The sequence below is a fragment of the Homalodisca vitripennis genome, chromosome 3 (genome assembly GCF_021130785.1).
Source record: "Homalodisca vitripennis isolate AUS2020 chromosome 3, UT_GWSS_2.1, whole genome shotgun sequence".
Taxonomy (NCBI): domain Eukaryota; kingdom Metazoa; phylum Arthropoda; class Insecta; order Hemiptera; family Cicadellidae; genus Homalodisca; species Homalodisca vitripennis.
The window spans coordinates 59,300,755-59,327,436 of NC_060209.1; the positions used below are offsets into that span (position 1 = coordinate 59,300,755).

The 26,682-nt window shown below is 34.3% G+C and overlaps 2 protein-coding genes across 3 annotated transcripts in view; both read left to right on the forward strand.

The window, feature by feature from the left end:
- The window catches only part of LOC124356954 (vesicular glutamate transporter 2.1-like), a 35,017-nt gene extending 26,844 nt beyond the window's left edge, over nucleotides 1-8,173 (forward strand). Inside the window, exon 10 of the mRNA XM_046808287.1 lies at nucleotides 5,188-8,173. Within this exon, the coding sequence (XP_046664243.1) occupies nucleotides 5,188-5,343 (156 nt within the window). The 3' untranslated portion in view covers nucleotides 5,344-8,173. The remainder of the gene's footprint in view (nucleotides 1-5,187) is intronic.
- A 2,938-nt stretch (nucleotides 8,174-11,111) lies between these two features.
- LOC124356955 (vesicular glutamate transporter 2.1-like) overlaps nucleotides 11,112-26,682 on the forward strand; it is a 39,745-nt gene continuing 24,174 nt past the window's right edge. The window contains exons 1-5 of one of the 2 annotated variants that reach the window (XR_006921909.1): nucleotides 11,112-11,181; nucleotides 20,975-21,125; nucleotides 22,131-22,367; nucleotides 23,968-24,142; nucleotides 24,812-24,954. Coding sequence is in view for 1 of the 2 variants with exons in the window: in XM_046808288.1 (XP_046664244.1) it covers nucleotides 11,159-11,181; nucleotides 20,975-21,125; nucleotides 22,131-22,367; nucleotides 23,968-24,142; nucleotides 24,812-24,954 (729 nt within the window). In the remaining variant the exon portion in view is untranslated. The remainder of the gene's footprint in view (nucleotides 11,182-20,974; nucleotides 21,126-22,130; nucleotides 22,368-23,967; nucleotides 24,143-24,811; nucleotides 24,955-26,682) is intronic. The other variant, XM_046808288.1, reaches the window with a different exon arrangement.

Below are 26,682 nucleotides of genomic sequence, written 5' to 3' on the forward strand. Positions count from 1 at the left end.
GTGAATATATCAAGTACAGAAGCAAAAATAAAACAAAAGTGTAATTTAGGTTTTACCATTTTTAGAATGCTATAACGTAAGTAATTCTTTTAAAATAGAAAAGTTAAAACTTTTCCATTTATATGTTAGTTACATTTGCTAAACGGGGAAAACCACAAGTTCAACATCTATACCAGTTTGTCCTATTAGGAATTCGAAACGTCAGGGTATGTGAAATCTTGGCCATAGTAGAATATAGGTTACAAAACTAATTAATGTAATAGAATTTGATAAAAAAGAAGTATTGATGTTGAGTTTAGCTCCAGTTTACCTTCCTCTTAGTGCAGTGTCTGAAATGACGCTGTCGTAGACTAGACTTCTGGTTTGATTTCAAACACTGTACTAAGAGAACGGTGTTAAACTCAATATTCACATTAAATCAAACCACCCATCATAGATATGTTATGTGTGAAACAGAATTACAAAAATTCCAACTATTATTCAAGGGTAATAAGAAAAGTGAAATAATGAAGAAAGATGATTAAACTGTAAATAAAGAAGATAGCATCAAATATAAAAAAAACTGATAACCTGAGATAAAAACAATGTTGATCACTGATCACTGTATTCTCATATTGTTTTTTATTGTTTAATCTTCAATTAATAAAGGTACAGCCCTGCCCTTCAACCGAACTATGAAAAGGAAATGTGTGATTCTGTCAGTTTTGTTTTTATATCTCTGGACTGGTTCACCACAGGGAGGCTGAAATATTTCAAGATTTTAATTACCCTATGACAAAAATGTTTTAATTGTGGTGAGAACTGTAAAACCTAGATGGCAATCATGATACCAGTCATGTAAGCCCAGAATTAAAATCACTTTCCTTATGTCAATCCTAAATTATGATAGTGGTTAAAGTGTTCACCGCCACTATTACTTAGACTATTGATTTTATATATATACCATGTTTTCACCAAATTATCCTCAAGCATTTATATCTTGAGGTCTTAAGCTAAGTATTGCCCAACTCAGGTTCTGATGACGGCGTACTATGGATTGATTAACCCCCCACCTTACCTACGGAGTGATATTGTGGGGTGCCTGTGCAAATAACCAGTTGACGAGAGTGTTCAAATTGCAGAAGCAAGTGATTCAAATAATAGCTCATTTGAATTTCAAAGAGTTTTGTAGAAAAGTCTTCAAATATTTTCGGCTGTTGACTTTGCCAAGTCTACATTTTCGAAACACCTCTTTAATATAATATCTTTGAGAAATATGTAGCGTCAATTTACAATTGTTTCATATCTGTTTGTAACATTTTCAATAATAATTTTTACACAAAAGTAAATATAGTTGTGTTTATACAGTTAAACTGCAAGATTTTTCTTCTTTTAATCTTTCCAGTGCAGGTATTCTTCCATTGCGTAGAAGAGTCTGGAAGTCAGCCATTCATTCAGTGATTTCTTTAGATTATTTCTCATGAGAATCTTCATTTCTGGTAGTAGTAGGTTGAACAGCTTCTGACCTACATATGACCATTCTTTTGGTACAGAATGAGATGGTGTGCTGGTAGTATGTAGCATGTGTAGTGCGTTAGTCATGGAGGTCAGCTGCTCGAGGTATGTTTTTTCCCATTAACATCCGATATAACTTCCTGGATATAGAAGGATATCAACGTTATAATTACGAAGGCTGTAAAAGATTCCTGCAGGTGTTTCTTGATCCCAGGAATTTTAGGATTCTCATCACTTGCTTCTGAATATCCCAGCTATGGGGCGTCATACAGATATGAGCTTACTGCAAGTTGGTCAGCAGAATTCCCTGAAGATATAAGGGTGGTGTCACCTGCTTACATAAGCGTATGACAGAGTCCATCCAGGTATTGCGGCATGTTGTTTTTGAATAAAATAAAGATCACAGGGCCAAGGACAGATGCTTAAGGTACACCTCTGTTTATAGCAATTGACTTGGATCTTATAGTATTAATGAGTTAGGCCTCTTTCTGTATGTTTGACTTCGATCAATGCTGCGTTGTTTAGAGTAAGGGCCTTTGATACTCAGGTTGTAAAGTTTGATTAAAATTAAGTTATGGCCGAGGCAATAAAATACTAAAATCAAACATAATTCCTGTAGCTAGTTCTCCTTTCTCAAGGTGGTCAATTATAAAGTCTGCAAGTTCAATTATTGCAGTAGTACTTGATCATCCTTTTAAGAAAGCATATTGTCTTGTCATCAGTAACTTATGTCACTCAAAATGATCCATCAATCTCTTAAAGACAACTCATTCAATCACTTTGGAGAAGATTAAGATTGGTTTGTAGTTATTGGTTTGCTTTGGACTTCCGCTTTTGAACTTAGGATATAATTTAGCCAGTTTAAAGGCCATTGGGGATTTTCCTGATATTAGTAACATATCGGTTATGAAAATCAGAGTTGATGTAAGAGTTTCATATCATTGTTTTAATAACTTTGATGAGACTCTATTCACTCCTGTTGAGGTTTCGGCCTTGAAGCTCTTGATTATACTTTGAATTTCTTCTATGTCAGTGTGTGGCAGATGTGTGATGTGAATTTTTATAGCTTGTACTTGTATGTTAATGGCTATTTTTATGTGATTTGTATTGTTGGCAAATGTATTAACCGATTCGTTAGTGAAGAAATGGTTGAAGTGCTCTGCCACTTCTCTTGGGTTGCATATTTCCCTATTATCCACTTCCAGAGTTAGTTGAGTTTTCAGCTGTTTATTGTTTTTCTTTCAGAATTTATTATTTGCTACACAGCAATACATTTATTATTAAACTAGCTGTTACCCGCGGCTTCGCACGAAATCTTGAGAACCGAAATACTTATATTACTTAGTAAAAGCAATTATGATGTAATGTGATGGGAGTCCTATAAAAATTTTAAAACGTAAGTAGTTATACATCAGGTAGATATTATTTAAGTTCATGGTAAATTTTATTAGAGTTTAACTTCATTATTATATCATGATTGGCACGTGTAGGAGCATGTCTAATTAATTATATAGATAACGTCAAAGCTGAATCTGCCTTGTCATCCCGATCAAGAAAACACAAACCTCGGATCATACAGGTCTCGGAAACTTACTTCGGTCAAAAGGCGTATATTTCAAGTCCTTGTCATATATTTCAGGTCTAAGATATTTCCAGTATCATAGTAGAGTTTGCCTTGTTGTTATGACGAAGAAAAAATATATATACTTACGTAGGACCGAGATGCCTACTTCGGTTAAAAAGTGCCTACTTCAGACCGTTTAATGCACTTACCTACTATGTCACAGTTTAGCTTGCCACATTGCCTCGATGGAAATACTATATACGTTAGATTATCTAGTTCTCGGAATTCTATTTTGGTCAAAATCGTGTTGACATAGTTGAGTTTGTCTTGTCCTGATAAAGAAAATACACACATAAGTAGGACTGAAAAGCCTATTACGACCTAGGGGGAAGTCCTCCTTACTTCTTATGTACTTTCGGTATCAGAGGAAAATCCTTATTAAGGTTATGCAACATTCCAAATAATCGTTATTAAACTTTTGTGTTGCACTTGTTTTTGGGACTGTAGCCAGGGAAAGAATGAAACAATGTTAGTATTCATTTCTCTGTTTTTCCATAAGCCATTGTTAAAATGTAATATCATAATGTCAAGGAAGCCCACCAGTTTAAAGTAACTTATATTAAAACATTAATAAATTTGTTCATTAAGGTTAGTGTTATAACAGTATTTAACGCATTAGATGATTTTTAATTCGTCACTGGCGCAATCTGGAGTAAAATGTATAAATTAATGTTTTATTGACTATCTGCATTACACTACCGATCAAGCACTGTTTACTTCTTATTGATAAAATTTAAATGTAAACAGATGTTTCAGAAAGTTTGTCAAACTATGGCTGTCAATAACTGTTTAGTGCCAGTTTAATATGAACTATAAAACGTAAAAACTAAAATTTTCTCTGAATTCCAAACCATTCCAGGTAACTTTTCTTAACTTTTTCTTCATAAAAACCTTCCTCGGATTTCACTGGACATTTTACAAAAAAAAATTAACCGAATTGGTCCAGCCGTTATCGAGATTAGTGCTTACCAACACATTTCGCCCTTCATTTTTATTTATAAGATTTTTTAGTGGAATCCCCTAACGCCTTCTGCCTTAGCATTTTCAGTCGAAAATCATTGTCCTTTTTGGTTTTGATTGTTTTTGCCTTATTTTGATCAGTGCTAGTAAGCTGATGTTTATTCAGACATTTGAATTAAGGTAAAGTGCTTCTTTGTCTATAAATTTTGTTCTGTTTTGACTTGGATTGAATTTGTTCTCACCATGGGGCCAGCAGCATCAATGGCCATCGTCAGTGTTGCTATTAAGGTATCATATACATCATCAACATTTTGGATTTCTTATAAATTGTTCCAATCTTCATTTTCAAGTAGTGCCTTCAATGTATAACCGTAATGTTTTATTTCTTGAACTGTTGTTGAAAATAACTCATAGAGCGAATGTCATGTATTTAAAACTGTGCTGTAGTCAATTGGGCTGTGTGATCTGATATGCCCGATTTTGGATTATAGAAGGTAATAATCAAATGTCAAACAATATCTAAGGGTTGGAATAGCAGGAAACAGTTCTCACAAGAAGTCAACAAAATCTTGGTCAAGAGGTAATAATGATAAAGGAAATGATTCTCATATATGCAAGAACGTAGCTGGGACACATTATTTTGTGGGGGGGGGGGGATAAAGACTATTGATATTTTCCCATAGCAGGCAGAAAGTAAGGCAAGTTCAGTCAACAGCTCATTCCCCATTTTTTATCTCAAAAAGTTCTTGACCCGTTTTAATTTTGAGAAGGATCTTTCAGGAGTACATCTCAGTTATACTGAATTATTAAAATATTAATTTTAGTTTGCTAAGAAGTAATTGATAAAGAATAAACGTTTGGGGAACTAAAGACCCCCTTGCTGGTCCCCTTGTTGACTTGCATGTATGTACTCGTATATACAGATAAACTGTTATTCTTGCCCAAATAACCTAAATAAACAACCTCCCAATACTCCTTCATCCTTTAAATGTCTCATCACAAATTTCATGTCAAACATTTGTTTAGTTCACTTTAAATGTAATTTTTTCATAGGAACACATCGAGCGCTTGTGTAGGCCCAGTTTCCTTAATTGTAGAGTGTGTTGCAGTGGAAGTACACGTTCTACATAATCATCGCTGTCCATCTCATTGCGGCACTCTTGTACTGGGCATTCGCTTCAGGAGAGAGACAGCGCTGGGCTCCCCCTGCACCTACCCCAGAATCAGAGAGCCTATCACGCCCACAAAGAAGCCATATCGTCTGAATCTGTATGATGAGTTGTAATTAAACTGTTGGTTATTTTTTTACTGAATTATAATTCCAAACTATGTACTAAAAAACAATAGCTGCAGTGCACAACTACTGTTTTGAAACCTAGTTGAATATAATAGAGAACTGAACAAAAAGTCCAAACATAAATAAAGTACTATATAAAAATATGCTAAAATGCTTAATTTTTCGTACATGCACATACAAGCTATACAGATTTTATGTCATGTCATAATTGTCCTAGTTAGATTTAAATAATAAAAATATGAAATATGAAAAATGTTCATTACGTATGGAATAATAGATTACCGAATACTGTAAACTCTGACAAAGTGTAAAGCTTCCCATACCATGAGTGAGGTTTACGAATATTTAGAGAAATTGCAATCCAGTACTCCACACTGTCCCTCCGTTCCATGACATATATATTCCACATGTGCTTCAACTGATTTATCATCCTGATCGACCACCAGTAGCTGAGGGCTAAGACTGTGTTTGATTATTTAACCACAATGAATATGTTTGCCAAAGTCTAAAAGTGGCTACATAAACAAATTATTTTGATATCACTATGGATCACAAACTGAAATGGGGATTGCATATAAACGATCTGGGTAAAAGGTTATAAGCTATATTTAGGAAGCTCTAGTACTTAAGAAATACCCTTACCTGTTCAACACTCTAGGTAATTTATAATCTTAGATGTAGTACGGACTTGAGTTAGGGGGTTACTTCAAACAACTTTTTATACTGAAAATAATTAATAAATAACATTTATCTGAATCTTTAAAATCAGAAAATTTAAAAACATGCTATAAATTTGAAAATAAAAATTATAAAATCCAAAAAAAAAATTTAAAAATTGTTACAAAGTTAAGCCTTACACACTTTACGTTGCTTGAAATTGTAAATAATGACTAATATTATGAGTAGACATGTGAATAAAGTAATATTATTATCATTGTCAAATAGTTTACTCTATCCATACGCCGAATACTATAAATTATGAGTAAGCCATGCCGTTGACACATTACCATAGGTTGTAATATGATGCCATCATAATGCCTGATGCCGTATTACATTGTACTCTCAAACCAAGACATAAATAATTGGACATCTAAATTCACTTGCCATTATTGTTTCGTATAATAAAGAATAATTTATTTTCCTTCATGTTTTGGCCAAATATCTTATATAAATTATAAGATAAGATGTATAATGATCATATAATTAATTACCTATTTCAAATTAGAGTCAACAAGGCCTGAGCCTTCCGCTCCCTATTTCTAAATAAATAACAAGAATTTTATTTATGAGCAATGATTGAATGTACGATGCAGCTTATATGTTGTTCTAATTTCAAGTCAGTTCCGTTACCAGGTAAAAAACCAAATTGGTTGTTAAAGAATAAGTTAAAGTCTTTAGTTAAAATATAAAATATCTTTGCTATGTTATTGATAAGCAATATTGGGCTTAATGATGGGACATCAGTGTCATACCCGTTCTTATACACACGTACAACTACAGCAATTTTAAACTCACCAGGAAATACTCCCTGTTCAAGAAACTTTTGTGATTACAGTACAATAATGGTACAAATATATCTGTATTATTCTTAATATGTTACCTATAGCATCCAATCCATAACTACTCTTATTTTTCCCATATGTACTATTCTATAAATATCTGTTTCAACTAAATCACATGCACATGTGTGTGTTTGCGCGTTGTGTGTGTGTGTGTGTGTGTGTGTGTGTGTGTGTGTGTGTGTGTGTGTGTGTGTGTTGTGTGTGTGTGTGTGTGTGTGTGTGTGTGTGTGTGTGTAAATATTCTAATAGATGTTACAGTAGATGTTTGCGCCAAATTCTCATCAAGCATTTATGTCTTGAGGTCTTAAGCTAAGTATTGCCCAACTCAGGTTCTGATGACGGCGTACTATGGATTGATTTACCCTCCACCTTACCTACGGAGTGATATTGTCAGGTGCCTTTGCAAATAACCAGTTGACGAGAGTGTTCAAATTGCAGAAACAAGAGATTCGAATAATAGCTCATTTGAATATCAGAGAGTTTTCTAGACATTCTTCTAAACCTTCAAAACATTTCGGCTGTTGACTCTGCCAAGTCTCTACATTTTCGGAACAACTCTGTTCTGTAAGTTTAATTGTGCCATGACAGCTGGCCAAGATATTCATTCGTATGAGACCAGTTTCCGAGGAAACTACTGGACTGGTAAACACATAACGGTGGTTTATGAACATCTCACTCACAGGCAGGTGTTCATTTCATCAACAAGCTGCCTAATTTTTCAAAGAATGCCGTGCCACCCTATGTGCTAATAACTCGTTTGGTACGATCTTTAGCTTCAGAAACATTTTATAATGTTTTTGTCATTTGACTGGGAGATCACCGATTGACTTCGGTGCTGTAGGTGGAGAATTGGCAAATGGATGAATGATGCATGATTGTTGAATTATATGTTTGAGTGTGATCTTGATGTGGTAAGAATGTACAAAGTTTTAGCTCTGAATTCGAATTGAGTTTTGCTATATATACTTGTGCTATTATATATTTACGATAGATAATACCATTTTGTAATTCACGCAATTTTTTAAAATTCTTTTATCTCTAGTCTAGTTGTACTTTCCTTTGTTTATAGTTACAAACACTTACGCCAGAAGCGTGTTCGCTTTTCTTATTGTTAATTAGTAATTATTTATATTTAGAAGACGTACAGTAAAGATGGGTACCCAACGATAAATTATTTGTGAATTGTTGGGAGCCAAAGATGTGTATGTTTTTTTCCAAATAAAACTCTTAACACTTGTTGATTCTTGATGCATTAACTCATGCCTTGCTTTTGACAACCTAATATAAATTAGCGATTTGAGTGATTTTAAACTTGGATTTCGATGAATCAGTTAATGAACGTGTTTCCTGACTGAAGATTATGTCAATATACTTTATATTCTTTATGTGTTTCAAACTGTTAAATACTATGGCGCTCAGTGGCGCATCCAGAAGTATAATAAATACAGTGTATATGAAGTATATTTGAAAAAAAAAAACAAAATTTTATATTAACATTAAAAGAATATTGAACAAAATAGTTAAGTTCAAATCGCAAAGGAAGACCAAAGTTAAAACGAATTACAAAAGTACAGATATCTGAATTTGATACATGACCCAAACCTCAGAGAGCTACAATAATGGGAGTGAGGTTAAAATTTAGCTAGTTTATTTCTGCATTTCTACATATAAAACTACTTACTAACAATAAATTTCAGTTTTTATATCGGTAACATTGAAAAAATATAGGTTTTTGGCCATTTTTAACCTAACTCCATTTTGAAAACTTATAACTGAGAAACTTGTAATCCGATTACAACCGATTGTTTGTACAAGATAGATACACGTATAATGTAATTGTAATTGTGCTATGTAAATTTAAGAATAGTATGGATGGCAAATTTGTTGCTAAATTGCCATCTTAGCTTTTATTCTTGACTGTGTGATCCACAAAATTCGGTATTTGCCACATTATGGAGCTTAATTACTATATTTTGTAAATCACTAATTACAAAGTGTAATGTGTAATTAACACACATTAAATTGAGCAAGTTTTGTTAATTCACCGCGATTGGTAACTGTTCGTTTTAACGGGTATTCATTATATTGCGCAGAACGGTACTGTACGCCTTGAAGTGACAACTAACACAGTGAAGAACTCCTCAAAGCTCGGCAACTCACTCACTATTGTGACAACTGTGTACGTCGGGACTACTGATCCCCCTCCTGGGTACGTCTGGTAGTGACAACGAATGACAACTAACACAGTGAAGACCTCCTCAGAGCTCGGCAACTCACTCACTATTGTGACAACTGTGTACGTCGGGACTACTGATCCCCCTCCTGGGTACGTCTGGTAGTGACAACGAATGACAACTAACACAGTGAAGAACTCCTCAGAGCTCGGCAACTCACTCACTATTGTGACAACTGTGTACGTCGGGACTACTGATCCCCCTCCTGGGTACGTCTGGTAGTGACAACGAATGACAACTAACACAGTGAAGAACTCCTCAGAGCTCGGCAACTCACTCACTATTGTGACAACTGTGTACGTCGGGACTACTGATCCCCCTCCTGGGTACGTCTGGTAGTGACAACGAATGACAACTAACACAGTGAAGAACTCCTCAGAGCTCGGCAACTCACTCACTATTGTGACAACTGTGTACGTCGGGACTACTGATCCCCCTCCTGGGTACGTCTGGTAGTGAGAACGAATGACAACTAACACAGTGAAGAACTCCTCAGAGCTCGGCAACTCACTCACTATTGTGACAACTGTGTACGTCGGGACTACTGATCCCCCTCCTGGGTACGTCTGGTAGTGACAACGAATGACAACTAACACAGTGAAGAACTCCTCAGAGCTCGGCAACTCACTCACTATTGTGACAACTGTGTACGTCGGGACTACTGATCCCCCTCCTGGGTACGTCTGGTAGTGACAACGAATGACAACTAACACAGTGAAGAACTCCTCAGAGCTCGGCAACTCACTCACTATTGTGACAACTGTGTACTGATCCCCCTCCTGGGTACGTCTGGTGACACTGCACGGCCCGGTATGGCGTGGCCTTGGCGTGTAAGCGGCATGCGCAAGTGACGGTGAAGCGACCAAGAGACGAGAAACCGTTACTTTTCAATAACCTATAACCAATATGACGTAGTCAGTTGGTATTAGGTTTTAGTAATATTGTTACCATGATAGCAGGTTACAAGCAGGCCTAGTAGGCTATCATTGATGTACCAATAACTTATCGATAGACTTAACACAGTTATATTGTTCAGTATTAGAATCATGGTGTTAGTAACTGACCAAGAACTAATGCTATTAGTTACAAAAATAAACTACTTCAGATTAAATGTAAATATTTGAGGTCATACACATATTCACTTAGAACACAAACTAAACACGTTTTTTTAAGTACGGTATATAATATGAACCGCATTAAAAGTTAAAAAGTTGTACATTAATTTACGATGACGTAAACTCAAGAAAATGTAATAAAAAACCCCTCATGAATATTTTTTAACATTTTAAATTGGAATTTGGAAATTGTAATTTAAATAAACAATCAGTTCTTTTTATATCATTGCACAATATATATTATTATATGCAATGTTTTCTATATTACAAAATACATTATTTATATTTACAAAGGGCTTTTTATGATTAAGCGACTTAAATACCTACACAATCCTTTTCATCCATTAGTCTAGAACACAAAGTAAATTCATTTTTATTAATGACATAATATTAACTGTTTTAGAAATAAGATATTTTTTCATAAAATTATTTCATAACTTATTTCACAAAAACTTCAGAAAATGTTGTACAATGTGGTTTTTATTATGACAAATAAATCGGTGTATTTAATTATCTGCTCCCTCCTCCACGTTATTGGTTTGTCAGTAACCTAATACTAAGAGGGCGTGGTCAGAACTAGTCCGTTCTTAGCTTCATTGCTTGCACGAAATCGCCTCGGTTATTATTTGTTACTGGTTACAAAGTGCTATAAAAACGAAAACTCCAGTTAGAACGTATTAATTTGACTATTTCCAGTGCGTTGTCGGCTGAACAGTAGAGCCCAGCTGTTATGAAATAACAGGGTGTTCCTGATAGCACGTTCTCTGGTTAATAGGTTCCAACTGGATAACACTGTTACTGACACTAATAAGTTACACACAGCCTATCTCTGAGCGTCCGACTACAAGTCAGTCGGTGTCTGTTCGCGCACCATGGATAACCTTCCGCGCCGCGGGTAAGTTGATTCTTTAATTAAATCTTGTAATTAGTACAAGTGCAATTCAAATTAAGTATAGAAAAGAGAGTACTTCTTAAGGCGTCCATTTTAGGAGTTTAATATTAATGAGATATAAGCATGCAGGAAATAGATTTTTGAGGGAAATGGAATATTAAAATAATATTAGAATTAGAACTAATTGTAATGCTATAACATAAAATTTAATCTACTATTTTACTATTTACTATTATTTAATCCATCTTAATAATAGGTAAACAGTTTGTCTTACTGGTTAAGGACACTTTTGTATACAGAAAATATCAGTAGGTCAACGTCGGACGTAGGTTGTAAAATCTGATCCTAATAACTGTAAGAATGGGATCTATAGTTTCTAAGAAATGGAAAATATAAGTGATAAAGCAACACCTAATTTATAATTTTTTATTAGAAAGAATGTATAAAAATCCTATAAAATTTGTAACTGTGGTTATTATTAAGATACATAATACAAATTACTTGTCCTCGAAGTACAAACATTTATGATTATTCATCTATTTATTAAGGTTAATTGAGTAGGAAATAATTATTCAACGGAATGAAATTTTATTTCTGGAGTCATAAATGCATTAACACGTTCATAGCTGATAAATAATCTTGTCCGATCCATTCGACGAACGACCAACTTTTATTGCTGTCAGTAAGGTGATATACTGAAGTAGATTCTGTTTGTTCTCATTTAAGGAAAACACGGCGTGATTGACTAGGAATGTAATTCCTCTGTCCTGAAGATAATCTGATGGCATTATGATCGTACGATCGAGAACTTAAACCACTTCAAGGAATGTGTAGTGAAAGACACAAACTTAGGTGATTGGTGGATATTATAAGCAATAATTCGGGAAAGAGTTGCTTTATGCGGCAATGGTGAATTTGAAGGGTTAGGATAAGAAGTGCTGCGAACTAGCGTTATGAAAAGAAAAGGTCTTGGCCCTATTTCCTTGCTCATCATCTCAAAGTAACAGTATAATATTTTGGGAACTAAAACATTGGAGGAAAAGATTTATATATTTTTCCTTCATACTATCAAATTCATAGAGCTAAATTAGATTGCTACCCAGACAAAAAATGCATATAGAGAAAAAGGAAGCAAGCATTTCCCTTTAAGTACGTTTAGATCTAAAATACTCTCAATAATTTCTAATTACGGTTAAAAGATAAGACTTGGCACTAATCACTAAATTGGGATACATTGGTTCTTCTAATCAGATCATATACAGGCAACAATTTACTTCCTCGATCCAAAGTACAATAGAAGATGATACTGCAGTATTTATGACAAAATGGTGCTATTTGATTCCGCTTATAAATTGTTGTATGGGGAACCCCAACCTTCCTCTTTGGAATTCTTTTGTCAGGTACACGTTTTGCAAGGAACATTCGGACGTAATTTAGAAAGAAATTAAACGCACAGAAGATGAAATTAGGAATCTGACTCCAACTCGAGCACAGCCTATGCGTATAAACCAAGAATTAAACATGACAATGACCGATGGGAAAATATGTAATGTTGTCTTACAGAATACTTCATCAAAAATATTGTTATACCTGAAACACCTAATCAAAAAATGAACAGTTAGGAACCAGTGGAGACAACTCTCCAACAAAGAGTACTTCAGGTACGGAATATTTCTACTACATGCAAAGATCCTCTATTTTTAGTGTCTTCTACGTGTTTGATACAAAATGGATTTGAAAAAAAGATCTGGAACTACAAAGGATTAAAAACAAATGAAGAAATAAAAAAAAAGTACAGAAACATTTTTAACCGAGTTAAAAAGTTGTGAATCAAGGCGATGCTAATCAATGACGGAAATTCGGTTAGAAAATGTTTGAGTAAGCTCAAATTAACTGCAGAACTAAAAGCAGTGATAACGCAAGTAAAATCTTGTGGCCAGAAGGTGAGCACAATATAGAAGATTGCACAATATGCGAAAGAGACATCTAAATTGTTGCTTAATCTGTCCGGTTGGTACTACATAACTCCAACCATGTATAAAGTATTGATTCACTGAGCTAAAATAATAGAAAGTTCCATAGTTATCACTGGAACTTTATCAGAGAAGGCACAAGCGGATGACCGGACGTCCGACTTTAGGAGGACATGTCCTTCTTTTTAATGTTTGTCCTTCCGGCTTTTGAAAATTATGTACAATGTCCGGTTTTTGGGAAACGCTTAAATCTTCGAAAATAGTAGTATCACATTAACAAATTTCTTCCGATGTTCTAAGTTCTGAGATAGGCCATTGAAAGTTATTGCAGCGCACACGTAATGCCATGGAATGTGAACTACTGTTAGCGCACACGTAATGCCATGGAATGTGAACTACTGTTAGATTCAATTGTATGTTGAGTGTTGTCTAGAGTTTCACTCACTCACTGTTGCTTCTATCCACTCAGCTACATAAGGGGCTATTACCCCTTTATATTATAATGATGTATTATTAATGATAGGTTAATTTTTATAATACGTAATATACTTTTATGTTACAGTGATAATTTCTCATGTATGTATGTTAGTATAGCTTACTAATAATGTAATGAATCAGCAACGAATTATGTCCGATTATATCACAAAGTCTTTAATATAATTATGGGCTAAAACCAGGTACAATAATTAAAGAAAATCCTAACAATAATTAATTCAAACTCTTGCCACATACAAAATTATATCCTCAAATAATACTTTTATCCTTCTATACACTTTAATAATATAGATTCCTTTATTTTTCGATTTATATGTAAAAAAAAACAAATTTGTTTGTTATTTGCATTACAAAGAATACAGTACTACTGTAATTAGTAATGAGCGTGTTTTGTTTAATTATTTTAAATTAAAAGTTTCAGCAAGAATATTTAATACTGTCCTCCTTTTTGGTTTATTGTCCTTCTTTTTCACCCCACAATTCATCCTTTTTGAGTTTTCTTTGGTCACTCTGGGCACAAGGAGGTAGAAGTTCAGATATGCGATCTTGCAAGATTAATCGTGTAACTTCAAACTAAAACATATTACACGATATTCAGATCTTATCGGACCTCTATATCACTCACATTAGACCACAGTTCAGCCTCAAAGTGAGGAAACTTCCCTGTGGATTGCTGGAAATAATCTGTGATGAGCCAGAAGAAAACGACCTGATGAATCAAACAGGCCCATTGAATTTATCGAAGTAAAATATAAAATATGTTATACAAGTAATAGTTTAATGTAATTTTCCATGTTCTACATTTAAATTGCGAATTAACACTCCAATCTATACATCCTTTTCATATTGTCTGTTTTAGACGTAACAAGTTAGTACAGGGTAAATTATATGTATTTATAGTTTACCTGAATTGTATTCTAAAGTATAATATCCAAACTCGAAAGATGACAAAAATACTTTTTTATTAGGTAGACCTGAGAACAAGTTTGTCTTATCAGTCTTACGTGCTAACAGGGAACATATTTATTAAATATACAAAATTGACGTATTTCTCATGAAAAATAGTGCAATTGTACCTATATCTAGTCAAAGTGGACATAATTAAACTTTATAAGTGTGACATTTATTATGATATGACCCTCACTCTACAAGCTGAACCAATTGAACTTGTTATTTTACTGATAACTTGTAAATTACAATAATATAAAAATACAATAGTTTGTAAATAAACAGGTATGGTACAAATTCTCTATGTGAGTATTTCAAAATAATTGTTTCCGCCTAAGCCTCCCCTATCAAAATATAAAATCCTAATTTTAATATAACACTATGCAAATTTTGTGTTACTTCAAATCCTTATACGAGACAACCTCCAAATAACTCTACAACAATGTAGATAATATTTTTAATAAAATACATATATTGTGAAACTTACAGAAACTGGTTACAAAATTATATTACTATTTCAGGCGTATATATTCAAATGATTACAGATTGGTCTAAGAAAAAACAAGTTAATGAATATTTTTATAAATCTGATACATATATTTTCAATATGAAATTATATGTAGAACCTCGGGTTAACAACAATATACAACCATGAGTCCATATAGAGTTGAGGCATCATAAGTTATTTTTCAAGGATTTAGTGAACCGTAATGGTTCTTATCAACTTCAGTAACGCAAAGATCACAATAGGCATGATATCTCGCACAATAAAAATAGTCCCGCTTCTCGGTTTCAAAATATATAAACATTAGATTCGTGTTTATCACCATAAATACATAAAAATTTCAAATTCTTTCTCGTAAGTTTATTCAAATTAACAGTTGCAAACATTGCCCAGAGTTGTACACTAGTCGCACCATCGGGGGCCAGTTGGGGTATTGACACACTACATTGTGCGAGGGAAAAATGAATCCCTGACAACTAATTTGCTTTTAGTGTAGAAAATAGTGTAATTAATATTATAACAATGCATTTATATACAGGGTGAAAATTATGTCCTGATACTACTGGCTATATTCCAATCGAATCGAAATATCGATGTAAAATTTCATTATACATACTTTTTTGATTTTTGAATGATACAAATATTCCCTCCCCTTTTTAAAAGGGGGTAGAGGGGGATCACTTTGAATTTTTAAATTGCAACCCCTATCTTGTGACATGTCATTTGAAAGGTAAATTAAAAAGTAACACAATGACATGAACAAAACATCTTTAGGACGACAAAAGTTATGTGCAAACAACCCCTTACATCTAAGGGTATAAATTAAGTCCTGATACGCCTGGATATACTACAAACGGATTGAGATATCAATGTACAACCTTTAACAGTCTTATTAAATTAATGTTTTTGATTTTTCTGAGGGTAACACAAATTTCACTCTCCTTTTCAAAGAGGGGTAGAAGGGGGCAGCTTTAAAATTTCAAATAGCAACCCATCTCTTCTGACTTGTCATTTTAAAGGTCTATTCAATGGAAACACAATGCTTGTTGATTTGCGTGAAATAGTATTAAAAACCATCTTAATCAGCATAATTGTTTAAAAAGTATATCTCATGTATTATGTACCTGCCTTGATTACTAAGGTTTGCACACATTATTATAATATTTGTAGCCATAATCAAGTCCATGTACCAAAACCGCTAAGTTTTACCTGTCAAATATCCCACATAAATTTACCAGTAACCACTGCCTTTGGTAATAGATTTCCCTCAATCACCGCAACTCTACGTATTGACTAATTAGGGGATATTTTTTCTTTTTGAATAAAATCTCAAAATTCATACAAAAAGGGTAGTAATATTTATCAAAATTCTGAAGGAGTGAAAAATATAAAATTAATTATGCTCTTAGAGACATGGTGTGAATAAGAAATTATTAATTTGCTAAAGGCGATTAAAATTAAATACTATAGAAAATCGTTTAAAAGTTATATTCGATTTCGACTATTTGAACCATCCGGTAGACACATTTTATTCAAGAATTTCATCCGGAATATGTAAAATACAATGTGTAAAAGCATAGATGATACAGGAGTTTTAAATCTTTATTTTCAGTGTTCTTTGGTTAACTATTTTTAATCAATAAAATATTTTTGAAACATATTTTTGACGTGACAACGTCTTAAATTAGGTTGCGGCTCGGAGTCACTCATGAAAAAGTGTAACGCCCGGTAACGTTACGATGCCCGTCCAGTGGGTCCGCCGCACGGGATCCGCACGGGATAAAGCATATAACTGTGGGTCCGCCGCACGGGATAAAGCAGATAACTATGTTTATTCGTGAAAATGTGGAGTGCTTAGATTCGTCATTTACAACAACTACAACAATAAAGGTAAATAATTGTACACTGATATTTCATTATCGTAAACTATGATTGATTGATTAATTGTTAGATTGACACAAAAGTTGAGAAACTGAGTTTATAGGTTATGTCATACTATTGACAAATGTTGATCGTGTTAAGTAAATTATTAGTTTAAATCACTCTGCAATCAATCGTAATTCAGTCGATTGAGAAGAAACAGCGCGTATTGCTAGTCAAACATTTAAAATAACAAATTATAACCTCTAACCTGTCATAACAGTGCGACCAAACAAACGAACTAAACCGACCAATCACCACGCGCGGAGTTAGAATTTAACTGTGTTTAGCAAGAATTTCAAATTCCAATTTTAGTAAATGTTTTATTCAACTTTACCATTTACAATAAAAAATTTTAATTAATTTCAAATTATGTACAATGTTTTAGTAAACAAAATATATTTCTATAGTTAAAATTTGTGCAATTCTTATTTTCATTCAATTCCTTGTTCCTATTGTGCAATTTAATAATATTCATATCAATAAATATTCTACCGAGAAAAAGACGTTGTCACGTAAAATCTTCGCCCGTAAAACCGACTTTACAGGCAACCATAATTTTTTTTTACAAACACCAGATTTTTTACAAAATACTAAAAAAGTTATCCACACATGATTACTTTTAAAATTGTGTTAGTTATAATTTGTAACAATAATGCTTTACACGTTTATCATTGTTTCAATATTAAAATACCGTTTTATATATATTTACTACAAAACGTACTAAAGCGAGCTGCAATTTGCTTTCCATCTCTGGTTTTGAACCTATTAATAATGAGTTCATTAGATTTTACATTTCGGTTTTTTGCTTTAGTCGGCAAAGTGACATTTACAACCTGTGAATACTTAAAAAAATCCAAAATGAATTTGACCGAGATATTATAGTAGACTAGATAATTTTTCCGAAGGGTTACCTTGTCTGTGTTGAGATTTTATACCAGAATAGTTAATTCTTCCGGAGTTAGTTTGAAAACTTAGGTTTATCTTTATGTGCTTTTGTTTGGTGCATTTTTTCTTTGCCTTTTTATTATTACATCTGAGATCTCGCTCTTGACATTAAAATCTAGAACTTCACAATGATACGAAGATGCTTTACTACCTTCTTAACACTCAGGTGTCCTATGAGGGCTATTTACTGTCTTGTCAGTATGTACGTATACTGATATCATCCTGTTTATGTCACGACATAATGATAAAAACACATACTATTAACTGTTACGAACAAATTGTAAATCGGAACCAAGTCCAAGTCCAAGTCGCTGTGTCTGTGGGGAGGTGGATCCCCCACATCTTTCAAGGCCTCTGCCGGTTAGGCTTTTGCCTTGTGTCTCGAGGGTCAAAGCCCTAGTAGCTTTCGCTACCTGTCAGTGGGGTGAAGTGTCGTGGTGCAGTCGAAGTTGTAGTCGATGTCATCAGTCATCCATGGGAAGACGCAGTTGGGGGATCTCCTAGGCGCGAAGCTCACGGATGTGATCCCACGATGAGGACTCTGCAGCTTCCTCAAGGCTCGATGTCAGGCCTTCTACGAAGCTCCTGATGGTAGGGACGTTAGACGAAGCCCTGACTACGGTGTTCCTCACGAACCAAGGCGACTCAGTGGCCCGCCGGAGACACACGCTCTGGACAGCAAGCAACTGCCTCCTTGCGGTTTTGCAGGTGAGGTGGTACCATGCTGGGGCCGCATATGTGAGCACTGGTCGTATCAGAGCCAAATCGGAACCAAACGCAATGTGTAGCTACGCTATCTGCTAAAGATTCAAGTAACTTTTTCAACGAGGTAAATAAAAATGAAAGAGTCCATAAGCAAAAGTGTATTTGCTACCAACTGTATTTGAATTGAGGTAAGGTAGCATTTTCAGTAGATATGAATATACTCAGATTACGTTGTTATGTGAAAATTGAATAACGATTAAGTGTTTATCGAAGAAACAAATACACTTGCAACGGTATAAACACAGAACGTGTAAGTGTTAAAACATTCAAGTAAATTCAATTTAATATATATGGACTCAGTTTGACCGGTTTTTCAGTTTATTTTACGAGGGTCCGGTTGAATATCCTTTCCGGGCCTCGCAAATACTGAGTACTGGTCCAGCTGTAACTTTAAGAGCTCCATAACTTGACCAACGCCGAATTTTTTTAACCACCCGGTCAAGAATACAGAAGTTCAGAAAGTAATTTGATAACAGCTTGTATTTGTATGCTTTAAAATCTTAAAATTACATACACAAAAACACTACACTTTTAAACTATTTTTAAATAATTGTATACTTGTAATCGAATCACAAGGTTCCGAGTTATGAGATTTGAAAGTTGGATTTTAGTTGAAAAGCGCCAAAAATCGGTAACGTTTTTCTCAGTTATCAAAATAAAAAGTGAAATTCATTCCTATTACATTTTCTGCTTTGTGCGTCTTAACACAGAAATAAACAAGTTGAATTTTAATGTAACTTCCCGTTAATGTACATTAATTAATTAGTGCGTAGTTTTGTGCAAACTCGGATATCTATACTTTGTGATCCAAAAATATTAGCGTGGTATGCGGCGCTAGAACATCTAGAACAACATACACAAATCTATTGACGTTTTAATGCGCGCGCCGCCCTCGTTCAGACAACCCTGCAATGGCATGATTCTTGAGCAATATAATATAACGTATTATCATTACTTTATTACCTCGTTAATTTTTGATTTGGATATAAAATAATACAGTTTTGCCACCCTAAAATCAAGCCTGCCAATCCTTATCAAACATTAATCCGGGGTTCGTGAGCTGCTTAAGAGCAGAGGAGGTATGTCCACATGTTTTCTAGGGTTGATCTTCGATTCACGATGAATGGGGATTGATACTACTTACTGTAAAAAATTATTATAAAAGAATAGTGTGGTTTCGAACATGGTATATATAAAATCCGAATTACTTACAGTTAATATTGTTTATTCATCTTGGTACTAAACTTCTCTCCAAACATGTGTTAACATTTCTTCGGTTATGGTTGTTATTGCTTCATTAATCCTGTGTTTTAAATGGTTCAGATCGCTAATTTTTGTGAAAAAACAACGCTGTTGATGTACCCCCTCAAGAAAAAAAATCACAATTTGTCACGCCTGGATATCCATCGATATTCAAATGTTTCGTTCAAATCGTCCGTGACCAATGAACCGAAGTGTGGGGAAGCACCATCTTGTTGGAAATGAAATTGATGAGTGTTTTCGAGTTAATCTAGCTTATGAAAGCAATACTTGGTAAACAAGATACATAATTCTATTATAACCGTGTAATTTTAATTTTTTTATGTAAAACATTATGGACTGTTGTTTTCGGAATACCTAAACGCCTTTACGAGGTATGAACTGCCCAGGACTTCTAATTGCCGATTGTTTAGTAGTTCAACCGTTTCGTCTGATACACCTTGTATGCCAGTTGATTCTGTTTCTTAACTGATCCAGTTTATTCGAATTGTTTAAAACAACCTGTTATGATATTTTTGTGTGGTGGATCTCTTCCAAATTCAAGCCAGAACGCACGTTGAACTAAAATTACGGATTTAAATTCAGCCAACAGTAATACACACCTTGCTTTATCTTTATCCGAAAACGTAGTAACTAACCAATCTCATGGAACAACAATACAGGGACTAATTTTGAGGTTAGAATAGCCTATGAACAAAATATTGGGTTGGAGGCTTCCAGAGATACCAAAATAACATCCAGAAGTTTTCCTATCTTTCCACGAATTACTGAAACCTCGCCATTATTTTATGACAACTCTGTATTTTGGAAAAGTGAAAATACCAACATTTAGTCATCTAAGCTTGTGATTAAATTTATATTTTATATTGAAGTTATATTCCTATAACTGCATTATCTGAACGAGCAGTATCGTCAAATTGAAACTAACAATTCTGCAGTAATATTCTTCACTTTTACGATTTGTCCTTATATTGTGTTGCAGGCCTACGGGTTTCAGAAGACGTCACCTAGTGACAGTCCTCGCGTTCCTTGGGATCTTCATCATGGACAATCTCAGGTGGTCCTTCGTCAACGCTATTGATCCCATGACAACTCCCTACAAAGTTACCCTAGACAACGGAACAGTTGTGGAGGTGAGCCATGAGCCATCACATCTGAGGAGGAGGGTAGAAATATTTAAAAATACAAACCCCAGGAAAATCTTTAAACGATAAGCTTTTCATATTATGTTTCATGGCCTTTTTAAACAAAATACGACTGCCGAAGTTAGATTGCTATTGTTATTTTTTACATGTTTAGTTGTGTGGTAACAAAAGTGTAAAAAATAGGGGATGGATTGTCCGATTTTATTAATTTTATTAGTTATTGTGTTATTGATATAACCGATTATCAAAATCGGTTATATCAATGTTGTGTTTAAAGAAAAAAAAAATAAAGAAAAACAGAGTGGAATAGGATTCTTCGCCTTAGATCAAAATACAAGTTTCGTATACAGCTTTGGATCGAGATATAAGTTGCATTACAGTTGCTGAAAATCGCTGTTGTGATAGATTTGGATTGAGAAATAAATGGTAAGATATCTAGTCATCTTATGCCCGGATTTATATTGCGAGAATGTTAGTTTTCTAATCTTCCGTACGCATTTTAGTTTAATATAAAGAACCGTACACTACTTATATTAGTTTCTTGACAGATACTCAGGTTTCATTCCAAAGGGCTCTTTAAGAGCATTAAAACATTTCTTATTGCAATAAAAATGGTTCTCCTGACAGCTAACAGACAAGTTTATTATCGGTGTTGTAATTCACTTTTAAAACGTATGCGGCAACGATCCAAAATTTATTTTATGTCTGATTAATGATGAAACAATGGAGGGTGTGTGAGGATGAAAATGTATTAAAATACCGCGTGTTTCCGTATTATTGTAGCACAAAAATCATTTAAATATTCGTATTCAATTTAAATTAGTAAGTTTTCTAATAGTTTTAATAATTTTGGAGAAGAACTGTACAACAAAGTAACCATTTAATGTGTGTTATAGTTATTACATAACAATAATGACCCAAGCGTTGACACAATTCTGTACTACGTTATACAGAAACGCATTTCATTTTCCTTTTGTGTGTTTATGTTTTCAGAAAAGAAACCTCGACTTTGAAATGCAGGTGGTATCACATGTCGTGAGCTCCTCCTTCTACGGATATGTCGCCTCTCAGATTCTAGGAGGGTGGCTAGGTGCCTGTCTGGGTGGCAGTGGAGTGTTCGGTGCGGGGGTGGCCTTCACAGCACTGTTTTCTCTTGTTATGCCTATTGTGGTCCATGGAGGCACGGCCAACTGGGTGATAGCCAGCAGAGTCATTCAGGGTCTCTTTATGGTACGTCAGGATAGATCATTTCATGTATTGAAGATTGTTATTAGTTTGTTGGTAATGTCTGTTGTGTAATCCCCAACATTTCCCTTAACAATTTCATAATTTGGCATATATTAGTGTACATAAACCTAGTTGAAATCCTCCCTGGAGGGTGTTTAGAACACCCGGGGAGTCAGAAGTATGGAAAGCCCCGATATCATAAGGGAGAATCGGGCTCCCCTGAGAAAATGTTGAAATATTAGGTTTCAGAATGGTCATTTTATAGTACTTCTGAACTAATAAAAAGAGGGCAAAACCACTCTACTGTTAATCACCAGGAAACTTATACAGGGATAATAAAAATATTCTGAAAGAAATACATTTTATATAAAGTATATTTAACTAAAAAATTCCTTTTTTGAGAGGTACACAAGCAACGGTATTGGTCTTTCAATACTTGATGCGTTATTATTGGTAACAAATTTTTTTGCCGTTCCTTTTTCTAAGGACACTTTAACTGTATATACAACTTCCTCATCAATTATCGTTGAATATTCCTGAACAAACTATCCAAGAAATGTGGTTTATTCACGATGGGGCATCGCTCACTACTCTGAAGCGGTGCGGCAAACTCTGGATGAGAATTATCCTTAAAATTTATTGAGAGAGATGGACTCGACAACTATCCCCCTAGACCCTCAGCTAACGTACATGGACTAATACTGTGAGGAAGGTTAAAACACGGTTTATGCATCAAGGCCCAAAACTGTAAAATATTTAAAAAAGAGTACTTTTTGGTACCGTACCTTGATTAAAAATCAGGATTTGCTAAAATTTTAACGAGGTAACAGTAGAAAAAAACATAGTGAAACGGTACGAATTTGACATTTTGAACCAACCTGCATACAAGAACGTAAATTTTTAAAACTTATTTTTGCACTGAATTAAAATGAGGTACTTCTCGACTTACTTTTAATTTGAAAATTCTTAGAAATTGAGCTCTATCCCTCCAAAGAGTCCTATTTTGGGATATTTGCTGGTGCTAAAAATTACAGTCCTGAATTCTTTGAGGTCGTAATAAGGCGTTTTGTTAAAACGAACAAGGTAGGTTTTTTCAGATTAGTCACTAAAGATCATCGTGGTCTGACTCTCGCTGTATAGAATTTTTTACAAAATGAGTAATTGTATGTCTGTCCTTCTGTGCAATAATCCTTGATAGAAACATTCTAGAGATTTTTAACTTAGAACATTGGTTCCTCTTATTTTAGTAATACATTTATTGATTTTAAGGGCAATAACATAGCAAAGAATTGAAGATGTTACGTCCTGTCAGGTTATACGATACTATGTTTTATCAGCTAATTTGTAACACTCCAATTATAAAATCTTAGAAATCTTGTAGAAAATATTCTAGAAGTGCGGTAAGTTCAGCAATCACCAAGTGAAATTCCTCTGCTTGGGCTCTGATTCACTCATTTCAGGTCGCCCCTCACAAGCTTATAAGACAATAAACTAAGATACCTTATTTTTCATATTATTTCATAGTTGCACATTCAATTGGTTTTTAGTCTCTTATAAAGAGTTTCTATAATCGCCTGTGAACTAATCTTCTTGCCTGTGACAGGGTGTCACATATCCGAGTATTATCGCCGTCTGGTCTCGATGGGCGCCTCCCCAGGAGCGGGCTCGCCTGGTTACCATCGCCTTCTCGGGCAGCTATTTTAGTATCGTAGTCAACCCCCCAGTTTGCCGCCTAATCGCCAATACCCTAGGTTGGACGATTATCTTTCACATTACAGGTGAGTTCAACAACTGACATTCCTTTCGTTTTTAAGTCCACCAATTTCAAGGGTAGGTTTGGAATCCTGCATATATAAAATCTGAAACAAAGCAAATCCAGAGAATTGCTGACTAAAAGGGTTCTCTAGCTCAGCCACATGAATTTGTATCAGTGAACCAGGAAATCTAAAATTTTGGTTGTTTTAAGGACCCAGATAGTCCTTCCACTCATGCCACATTGGTATGAGAAAGTAGCCGATGTTCAGATCTGTCTTGTATAATAGATACAAGAGAGGTCCTGTAATTGAGCATGAAGGTTGATAAATCGCGACAAACAAGAAATCTAGGACATAATTTCAAATTTTATTTCGAATTTTGACATAATTAAGATGGCCATTTAACAAGGTAACAGTGTTATACACAACTAAAAACTAGTGTAAGATTTTATTAATAGCAAAATTATTGACTTTATAGCTGATTAAAAAAATATCCAAAAATGTACTTGTCTGAGTGAGGCGACATTCTACTCTATTGAAAGTATGTATCATAAACATACAAAATTTTAACCGGATCATATTTACCATAATTCTTAGTTTATAGAGTGTCTTACATTAGGATTCTAAAACACTAGAATGATATTATTCAAATTACTATTCATACCTATTTATGATAATGTTTAATGTTTGTAGGTATACTCGGGTTTATATGGTTTGCTGTTTGGTGGACTGTGGTGAAGGACAAACCGGAAGACGACCCTCACATCTCCACAGAGGAACTAAAGTACCTTAGAGATAATCTTGATTGTGGACCTAATGACTCTATTCCTAAACATGTAGGTATTGTTTCTTATTGGTGAAGACAATCACTTGAAGAATTGAACAAGTTTTATTTCTGTCTATGTGTCTGTTTGCATAATATCTTGAGAACGATTTGACCTATGTACTTGAAATTTTGCATGAAGCTTCTACATCGAGTTTAAACGTGGTGTGTCTTTACTGTAAATTTGCTGAGCATTAGAGAACCTTTTTACATTGACTTTACGTAACCATGATAACAACGAGAAATTCGAATAATAAATAACGTAGTACATAAAGTAAAATCGTATGGCACTTTAATAAGTAACATAGTAGCACATGTACTTAATTATCCGTATGATATTTTAAACACAGCTCAATCATCTATAGACTTTAAATTTTGCATTATTCTTCATTTCTACATAGCTTGTAGGGAGAGTTGTTCACATTTCTACATATCTTGGAGGGAGAGTTGTTCACATTTCTACATAGCTTGGAGGGAGAGTTGTTCACATTTCTACAGTGCTTGGAGGGAGAGTTTTTCACATTTCTACATAGCTTGGAGGGAGAGTTGTTCACATTTCTACATAGCTTGGAGGGGGAGTTGATCACATTTCTTTTCTGTTTGTTTGTCATTCCGACTCTCTCTGTTCACAGGACATTTGAGGAATGACATTTCTTAGAGACTTGGAATTTGCATGCTATCACAGCAATGACTGTTGCGCGAATCCTGTTATTGTTTATCCTTTTATTGTGGAATGCTTCTTGTTTTTAATTTATTAACCAGCACTCAAATTGTTACAATTTACCAATTAGTGAATTGCATGTAATTTATTTGTTAATTTTAAAAATGTTAATTTCAATTAATTTTTGTATTAATCTTAAGTGTGTCGCCAGCATTAAAGGGTATACAACAATAGAAACTGTTATGGCGTCTCATTTCTGTTCCAAGACAGGTGCTTGCTTACCTTTTTGTAAGGTCTTCCTCTTTAGAGAATTTTCTACCTAATTTTAATGCCGTCCATACATTTGTTTTGGTTTAAAAATTATAATATTATTGAATATTGTGAACGTACAATTCTCCTGTGTGACAGGTTTGCACCATAGAAAATACAATGGCGTCTCATTTCTGTTGCAACACAGGTGCTTGCTTACCTTTTTGTAAGGTCTTCCTCTTTAGAGAATTTTCTACCTAATTTTAATGCCGTCCATACATTTGTTTTGGTTTAAAAATTATAATATTATTGAATATTGTGAACGTACAATTCTCCTGTGTGACAGGTTTGCACCATAGAAAATACAATGGCGTCTCATTTCTGTTGCAACACAGGTGCTTGCTTACCTTTTTGTAAGGTCTTCCTCTTTAGAGAATTTTCTACCTAATTTTAATGCCGTCCATACATTTGTTTTGGTTTAAAAATTATAATATTATTGAATATTGTGAACGTACAATTCTCCTGTGTGACAGGTTTGCACCTTACACAAAGCACATAACACACAGCACATATTAGCAACCTCAATAAAAGAGGCAACAACAATGCTAAATTTTGACAGCAGTTGATGTATTACATCATACAATTGTCACTAGAATGCAGTGCCATAAAGAACAGAAAGTGTTGTTTTTAAAATCTGCAAACACACTGATCCAAATTGAAAATGTAGGTATAGCCTGACATTGCATTTGTCGCCTCAGACCTGACCCTCGGTGTGTCCAACACATACTAGAACAACATGTCTTCAGATGGCTACTCATGATGTTTATATCT